We start from the raw sequence: 8,559 nt of genomic DNA, 5'->3' as shown, positions 1-8,559 counted from the left end.
TGAGCCGTGTCCCCTTCCCGCCCCGCTGGCCCGGGAAAGGTGAAGCCCTGGGAGGGACGGGCTGAGCCGCTGCTGCCCCGGGAAGGGACTGCCAGGAGCCCAGCCCTTACCCAGGCAGGGTTTGCTCTCAGGCTGGGATTTTTCGCAGGCAGGGGTTTTCAGCAGTGCACACAATGGAGTCCTCGCCTTGGCTCCTGGGGCTGCTCGGTTTTATCCAACGAGCCACCAACTGAACCTCTCTGGGCACGTGGCAGGGGTGGTAGGAGGTCATGGGGAGACTCCGGTGCCCCTGGAAAGCCATGCCAGCTGGCCTCAGAAAAGGAAATTGCTAGAGAGGGTCCCAAAGGAAAAGGGGAGAGGGACTGTGCATCACAAAATGCCAGGCTCAACCAGGCAATCATACTGAGGTGATGCTTCTTGCTGCAAGGCAAAGGGAAGGTGCCAGAGCTCAGTGCTGAAGAAACCTGGCACAGATGGGGCAATCTGGCCCTGTCATACAGGGTGAGTTCAGGCTTTGGGCTCCTCTCTGGCCCGATGCAGGGAAGTGAGGGAAAGGATGCCACCCGTTTCAACTTTCAGAGGCCTTTGACAACCTCTTTCCTGGCTGCAGTTTGTTCTTGTATGAAGAACAAAGCCAGGTCCTAGCAGAGGATGACCTGGCCAAGATGACTGATGGGCACGGGGGGACAGAGGCAGGAGCTTGTGTGCAGCCACCAGCTACATGGGCTCCCGGGATACTTTCTGCAGCCCTCCAAAGCTGCTGCAGTGCCATTTCACAGGAGCGCCAACACAATACATTGTATCTTCTTTCACACCACTAAAGCCCACTTCATCCCCATAAAACCCTCCGTGCTGTCACAGCACTGGCCAATAATAAAGCAAAGAAAAGCAGCTATACTGAGATTTTAGTCCCAGGTCTACTGTTCGCCCTTCTCTGGCTTTATAAAAAGGCTCTGTGCCTCAGTTTCCCCACTCGAGACATGGGTGAAGGACAAAGTGAAGGGGAGTGTTAGTGAGCATTCAGGACATCATAGGAAGGCAGCGCCATGCTCAGCCTGCTCGGATCAAGTGCTGGAGACCTCGGTCCTGCCCACAGTGACCCCCAGAGAAGGGCAGCTGCCCTTCCCCACAATTCCCAGGACCTGGCCCCTACCTTGTTGCGCTTCTTACTGGCATTCAAATGTGGCTGTGGGCTTCCTGAGGAGCCAGTGCTGCTTTGCGGTGTGAAGGTGCTTCCACCCAGCTGGGGCTGCAGGGGAGAAAGCAGGACCTGAAGCCATTGGGGTTTAGTCCTCACCTCAGTTTCCCAGATCCAAGCATCCATCTCCTGGTGTGGGCCAGGGAGGAAAGCATCTTGTCTCCTCCCAGTGCCAGGCAGGCAGCAGAGTTTCCCCAGAGAAGCAGAGGATCTGAGGGAACTGGTGCACAGAATTGCAGCCCAGGGCACCCACCCAGTCTGTGCTTGCCAGTTTTAGGCCTTGCAGTGTCCCCATCACCTCTGGCTCCTGCCTTACTCACATGGTAAATGAGAAGACTCTTGTTCCCCCAGTCACTTTCCAGTGGCTTCTCAGGGTTGTGTGTATCTTGTGCAAGCTTGGGACCCTTCCAGTCCTCCTCCAGATCCTGTACTGGACTCTCAGGCCTTCTCCAGCTGTCATCTGACCGTAGTCCCACATCCAGACACCTAGCAGGGTTTTTCCAGTCCCTTTCCAGCTGGCGCATCACATCTGCATGGCACACGGGCATCTCTTGGCGCTTCCAGTCCTTCTCCCACACTTGTGCTTGGCGGGCATCCCCCCGGCCCCTCCAGTCCTGCTCCAGTGGTCGTGTTGGGCTCATGGGGCGCAGGGGCTTGCCTCGGCCTTTCCAGTCACTGCTGGTGCCCTTAGAGGGTTGGGAGGATGTCAGCTTTTCCCGCAGGCTCTGCCAGCTGCATTCAGATGGCTTCCTGGGCCCTGCAAGGTGCAGCGGCTCCCCTGGCTTCGCTCGTTGCCTCTCTGCCCACCGCACCAAGCTGGGAGGGGAGCTCTCCTTTTGGCTTTTCCTTGTGCTCTCTGTACGTCTCCCAGGACTGAGGGCCCGTGGTGGTGGCCCTGCCCGGCTCAGCCTGACATTATCTGAGCCCTTCCCAGCACTTGTGGGGTGCAGGGAATCTCCTCGGCTCTTCTTCTCCAGTGCTTGCCGTATACCCCCTGCTTGCCAGGTGGCTCGGCCCCTCTCCAAGTTTGGGGACCGGGCAGGCTCCCCTCGGCTTCTCCAGCTTTTCTCAGTGCGACAGGGACGGTTCAGGGGCTCCCCTGCTCTCTTCTCCGACCTGCGGGCTGGGCTTGCAGAGCGTGGGCTCTGGCTGCCTCTCTCCAGCAGCCAGCCAGGGCTGGCAGGGCGTGGGGAGTCCCCCCGGGTCCTGTTTGCCTTCTCGGGGTGCCGAGCTGGGCTGGGGGAACGCCGGGTCTCCTTGGGGTCTCTGCTGCGCTGCTCAAGCTGCCAGGAGAATCGCTGACCCTAGGTCACAGGGGAGAGAGAGCAGAGAGTCCTCTTAAAAAAAAAGTGCCAGTGAGCAGAACAAGATGGGATTAGGGCTGGCAGGTGATTTGGTTAAATGTTTCCCCAGAGAACCCTTGCATTCCTGTGCATGGAGCCAGTCCATACTGCAGAGAAGCCTCTTGTACCCAAAGGGTGAAAGGGCTGCTGCAATTCAAGCAGCAAGGGTCCCAGTCCATGACAGCAGGACAGCTGGGATTAGAGGGAAGAGGGAGAAGGGGAATGAAAAAGGGAAGCATGTGACAGAAATAGAGGAAAATGTGGCAGGAAAAAGCAACTCAGCTTGGAGAGTTGGCATGAGGTCCTGCTGTGCAGCCAAGCCTCACCTCCCTGGGCAGGCTGGGACTGGACCGCCTCCGAGTTAGGTGGCCTTTGCTGGGCGGCACCGGCGTCTTGCCATCGAGCCGGTCCACACGGCCCTCCTCCAGAGCCTGGAAGGCCTCCAGTGTCTCTGATTTCCTGTGGGCACACACAGTTGGTCCAGCTGCCACCCTGCTCAGCTTGGAAGCAGAGCCCCTGCAAACCCTGCTCCACCACAGCCTGACCCCACAGACCTCCACCTGCCCCAGATACTGTGTGCGCCGTAGCCTCTCCCTGTCCCCATCAGCCACCTCAGTTTTCATATCCTGCTGCCTCACCATGTCTTCTTCACACTATTCCTCAAGCTTCCCTCCATCTTTACATCCCACCCACTTGCCCAGGATAATTTCCCAGTCCCTCTTTATGTCCCCTCCTGCCCTGTGCTACCAGTGCTGGAGCTGCTCTTGCCTCTCCAGCCAAAGCTCAAACAGCTACTGGGTACTTTTTGGCATCCCCCATCATTTCCTGAGTGGCTCCTACAGTGAATGCAGAATCCCTGGGGAACTATTGATGCTGGGATTGGGGAACACCTCTTTCCTTCCCTTTTTACTGGTGGGAGCCCTGCTTTGCAGCATGTCCTGCAGCTTCCAGGTGGCTGTGAGGATGAGGAAGGTGGGCTGCTCCCTTCCAGCGGTGCAGCTTGTCTCCACCCTTCCAACAGCCTCAGCTGCCTGTGTGCCACAATGGAGGAGGCTCTGGGCCTAAACCCAACCCTTGCTTTGAGGGAAATTTAAGCACAGCTGAAAGCTGAGCTCTACCGTCTAGCCCTGCCTTCCCCCTGAAGCACAGCGATTCAGAGGTGGGGGCCCCCCAACAGCGTAGAAGGGCAATCCCCAGCCTCTGACCACTGCGGAGTCCCACTGCTTCTCACCTGCGTTCGCATCCAAATATCCTCTCCACCTCCACTCGGCCAGGGCTGAGTGTCCGGGAACCATAGCGGTCAACAGCGTCCCGCTGGCTGAGGCGCTTGGCCTTGGGCAGGTCTGCCAGCACCGTGTACTCCTGCCTCTCCAGCCCGTGCCGCCCCTCTGCAGCCCCACCGCCGGAGTGGCCGTGGGACTCCCGAACCCGTGGGCCAGAGAGGTGCCCACTGCCACCCAGGGGGTCACTACGGGCCGGCGGGGAGCCAGCTGGGGCACGCGGCAGGGTGGATGCCCAGGGAGGGTCAGTTTTTCGGTGCTTTGGCCAGCTCTCCTCGGGCTTCTGGCTGGCAGCACGGCGCTCTGGGACGGGGAGAAGGCCGTTACTGGGGGAGGCACGAGCGACGCGGGATGCCACCACATCCACGGCAAAGCAGGTCTTCGGAGGAGAGCTAGAAATGGTCCAGGAGGGCAGAGATAAAACCCAGACTCCCTCGAGGCAGGGTGGGAGCACTGGAACACAGCACTGCGAGCCGAGGGCATGCCAAACCATGCAGATAGAGAACACCCGAGATGCCCACAGCTCACGGTCAGCACACACACAGATGGACTCTCACGTAGTGCCCATGGATGTGTTGAACACTTCCTGGGACTGGAATTAGCTAAAGAGATGCTAAATTTAAATAGAGATCTGCCTTGAACCTCAGAGACCCCTGGGTGGAAAGCAGACCAGAACCAGGATCTCACACAGGAGCAAACCAAGAGTACCTGCTTTCAGCGGACAGATTTCTTTCCTAAAGCCCTGGGCTTCAGTTCTCACCCAGGATCCGGACGGAACAGGCTGAGCCCACCTGGGTCTGTCTGCCTGTGGGGCTGGTGACCGCACCTCCTCCTTATGGCCCAAGTAGCTCATCATGTCCCGTTTGCCCGATCCCAAAGTGTTGTCCCACAACCGGGTCATTTCCCCTTCCTGGGAGACAAGATAGGGCAGATCTCTGCAATGGGGACTAGTAGCTTTTGTGGGCTGGAAGGAGGTAAGAGCATGTATGAAAACTCACAGCCTGTTCAGCCCAAAGCTGCTGGTGAAAAGGAACCACCAGAGGAGGAGCTGTGTGAGTATAAGATGATCCCAGACCAACGATGGCAAGGAACAACGCAGGGAAGTCCACATGGGAGTATCCGAGAGCAAATCTTATGAGCTCTTTAAGGGGAGAGCTTCCTTTGTGGGGACTAAGAGTCTCAGCTGATCCCCCCTTGCATCTCAGGACCTTAGAATCATAGAATATCTCAAGTTTTAAGGGACCCATAAGAATCATCAAATCCACCTCCCTGCACATGATGGGCTCTTTCTTCCATCTGCCCAAGGCAGGAGAGCCAGAGGGGCAAATTCAACACGTCTGTGTGCCCAGGAACCTGCTGAATGGGCCCAGCAAAAGTGGCACTGAAGGGCCAAGGGGGCTGGGGAGACCAAAATAACCCAAACCACAAGAGATCCCCATCTCACCCTGGCAAGCGTGGAGTTGGCTTCGGCACAGGCGCTGGGGTCGGTGCCAGTTTCTCTGTGCTCACCCTCAGCTCCGGGGCTGAGTGGGGGATATCGCCTGCTCTCGTGCCAGCTGTGGGGCAGGGAGAGAGGACAGCTGGTGGTCAGCACAGCCCGCAGAGCTCAGGGGCAAGTGACAGCACTGGCAGCCCCAGCCACACTGACTCACTCTCTACTGGATGGGCAGAGGCTGGCAGAGCCCATCCTGAGGCCACCAGCCTTGCTCTGGAGGGAGTGAGGATGAAGGAGACTCTTTCAAGGGCCCCCTGACCTCTCCTGGCACAGCCCAGAGGAATGGTCAGAGGGCATGGCATGGGGATTTCTCAGTCCTTCTTCCCAGGCACCAGCGTGCAGAGCATCAAGGAAAAGGCAGCTGATTTCCCCCTGCTTGGCTTCCCGCTCCCCCTCCTCTGTTCTTCCCACTGAAGGGGCCTGTCGGAGCAGCAGGGCTCCCGGCCGGTACTCACCGCTCCGTGCCCTCCGCCGGGCCCACACACACGTATACCTCACACTGCGGGGCTAAAATATGGAGAGAGTCCCAGGGCTCTCGCGGGGCTGCGTCGCTGCAGGCATCGCGCCCTGTGACTTCCGTGGCATGATCCTGTGAGGGAGAAGGGGTGCAACGGTGCTGTCAGTGTGCCAAGGACGAGGATGAAGGCTGCCCCTTGGAAATGCCTGCTTCTTCTACCTCCTCCGAGAGCAGCCTGGCCTCCAGGGCTCTTGGTAACTCTCCCAGCCCACCGTTGAGATTTTTCTCCTACGGTAAGAGGCCAGAGAGGCCCAGCACACTTCTACTTGATGCCGAATGCTGCAGACATCCCAGAGACTGCATGTGTGGATGAGGGCTCAGGGAAACTGCCCCCCCCCCTGCCGGCACTGATGCTGCTGGTGGCCGCTCTCCCTCACCAGCAGGATAGCTCAGGGAGAGGTAGTGGAGCCAAGAGGAGGGAAGATTTTTGCAGAAAAGGCTGTAGTCCCAGCCTCTGCCTCTCTCTGTCAGATCTTGCAGGCGTCTCAGCATCCTCCCTGGCTCCTGTTACCTGCGGGGCTTATGAGCAGCAGTGGGGGAGGCTCCAGGGAGCTGGCTGTCTGCGCCGCCTTCCCTTCAGCATCTCGCCCGCACCAGGATTCGCTCAGAGGTGACAGCTCTGAGCAGATCGAGGGTGAAGGGCTGAGGTAACCTTAGAGGGCCCAAGGCCGGGAGGAGAGGGGGAGAGGGCGAGAAAGAGAGAGGGAGGTTCATTACTATTTCATCATCCCTGGCCAGTCACTCCTGGAGGACGTCAAACAACACGAAACCGTCTGTGAACATGAAACCAGCTGTCACCCAGTCGGAGACAGCCAAGTAGCTTCCAGTGTCCAGCCCTGTCCCAAAGGACCGTTTGGGGTCGAGGCACCTGGAGCCCAAAACCCCATGAGATTTATCCCTCTCCTGCCTTCTCCTCTGGGAACAGCTTGCTGAAGCTGCCTCAGGGACAGGACTGAGCGCTGGCCCCAAGCCAACAGCTGAGGGCACAGGGAATTGACCAGGACCACATTTAAGGTGAGGCAAAGCTGTAAATGCCAGCAAGCATCAAGCAGAGATTAATACAGGGTGGGTCCCTGCTCTGCCGGTCTCCGATTCTCTCCGTGTAGCTTTGCATCTGTGACACCCCTGCTTTCTCTTCCAGGGTCTATCAAGCCCCTCGTATCCAATGTCCAGCACTTTCCTGCTAATCTTGGCTCCCAGCTTTGGTCTGGCACAGTTAAATTAAGCACTCCTATGCCCGGAAAGACCCTCTGCCCATACAGCTTTTCCCCCACAACACATCTAGAAATCCTGGCTGAGCCTTTGTTTTAGGGATTTCCATCTCTACGTAGGCAGGTGGAGTCCCAGTATAGAACAAAGAGGCCCTGAATGAAGTATCCACAGCCTCCAGGTGGGATGGAGGAGCTCACCTGGGTAGCATGCTGGTGAGCCCCTGCAGCTCGGAAACAGTGCTGGCACAGGCTCTTTGCAAATATGTTGGCTTCAAAGTTCATGCAAGGCACGTCATCCACTGAACCAGACATTGTGCATAGCAGGGACGAAGATCTTTGGCTGATGGGCTACTGGCGGGGGCCAGCCAGGAGAAAAAGGAGGAAGGAACAGCAGCAGAAGAAGCTGTGGAAGCAGGGATGTTATTTCCACACTGAAGTTTGTTGCTCCCAACTGTCAATACTGGAATCAAAGGGAACCCAGGTACAAGGTGACCCATATAAATACAGAAAAGAGTGGGCTCTAGGAGGGACCTCTTATAGAAGGGGCACTGCACCCTGAAATGACTGCTGACACCCCCCAGTTTGGGAGTCCTTGCGAACAGTCCTTGTGTCCTGCTATTTTGTTTGATGGAAATGTTCTTCCTCTCTTACAAGGCACAAAACTGAAACCTTTCTTCTTAATTATGTTGCTCATAAAGGGATGGCTCTAAGCAGCTTAGGAAATTTGGAAACACACTGAGACTCTTCCTAAACTTGTTAATCCTACCAAAATTTTGAGACCTGTAGGGCAACTGATTGCAAAACTGTGAAGGGCAAGCATTGCTAGCACAACAGCTGGGATCCACCACTTCTCTTCTGGTTTTTTTGCAAGCATCCTGTCCACCATCACCTCCTCTGTCCTGCAGAGTTTGAGAGTGAGTCCTCAGATTTGAGGATGTGATCTGAGCTGGGAGGGTTCTGCCTAATTTGCCCGGAGGAGGCACCAACAGAAGGACAGGAAATCAGACCAGCATCTGAGACGTGAACATGCCGCTGGTGCCCTAAACATGAACACTTGAGTCAGAGCAGCTGACCAGGGCTTTAGCTGCTCCCCAAAACAACCAAGGCCAAACGTCAGTGCCAAAACCAAAGCTATAGTATTTGTTTGTCAGTGCACTTACTTTCAGTACAGCAAGTTGCACTAGGTGCCAGCCTTGCAGCATCCTTCCTCGCACTGGGGCATGTTTGCTTGACTTGCTCACACGAAATGCTAGACGGAAGCCTAAGCACTCCCCTGCCAGGGATGCAGCACTAAACACGCCAACATCGCTGCCCACCACTGCCCACTGACTGCCACCCGTGGCTGGAGCCCCTGGTACCCCCACTGCCTGATGGGCAAATCATTGCTCCCCACATCCCTCGGGGCCTACTGAGGGGATAATGCTGCGATCCCCAGGGCCTCTGGCATGCATGCAGGCGGCCATGCTCAGTGCTCCCAGTGCCCCCCAGTGCCCCCAGTACCTCCGCTTCCCTATG

At 57.2% G+C, this 8,559-nt stretch overlaps 1 protein-coding gene across 2 annotated transcripts in view; it reads right to left on the bottom strand.

Annotated features, from left to right (window-relative positions):
• TRIOBP (TRIO and F-actin binding protein) overlaps positions 1-7,428 on the bottom strand; it is a 21,720-nt gene extending 14,292 nt beyond the window's left edge. Inside the window, exons 1-6 of one of the 2 annotated variants that reach the window (XM_017737872.1) lie at positions 7,243-7,428; positions 5,772-5,905; positions 3,773-4,213; positions 2,868-3,000; positions 1,519-2,502; positions 1,154-1,249 (exon numbers count right to left, since the gene is read on the bottom strand). In XM_017737872.1, coding sequence (XP_017593361.1) covers positions 1,154-1,249; positions 1,519-2,502; positions 2,868-3,000; positions 3,773-4,213; positions 5,772-5,905; positions 7,243-7,356 — 1,902 coding nt within the window. In that variant the 5' untranslated portion in view covers positions 7,357-7,428. Of the gene's footprint in view, positions 1-1,153; positions 1,250-1,518; positions 2,503-2,867; positions 3,001-3,772; positions 4,214-5,265; positions 5,386-5,771; positions 5,906-7,242 lie in introns of those variants that run through there. The other variant, XM_017737873.1, reaches the window with a different exon arrangement.
• Between the last annotated feature and the right edge of the window lie 1,131 nt (positions 7,429-8,559).

This window comes from Corvus brachyrhynchos, unplaced genomic scaffold, assembly GCF_000691975.1.
Source record: "Corvus brachyrhynchos isolate BGI_N302 unplaced genomic scaffold, ASM69197v1 scaffold56, whole genome shotgun sequence".
Lineage (NCBI taxonomy): Eukaryota > Metazoa > Chordata > Aves > Passeriformes > Corvidae > Corvus > Corvus brachyrhynchos.
Note: the sequence above shows the minus strand (reverse complement) of the source record. Positions and strands in the feature narration are given on the sequence as shown.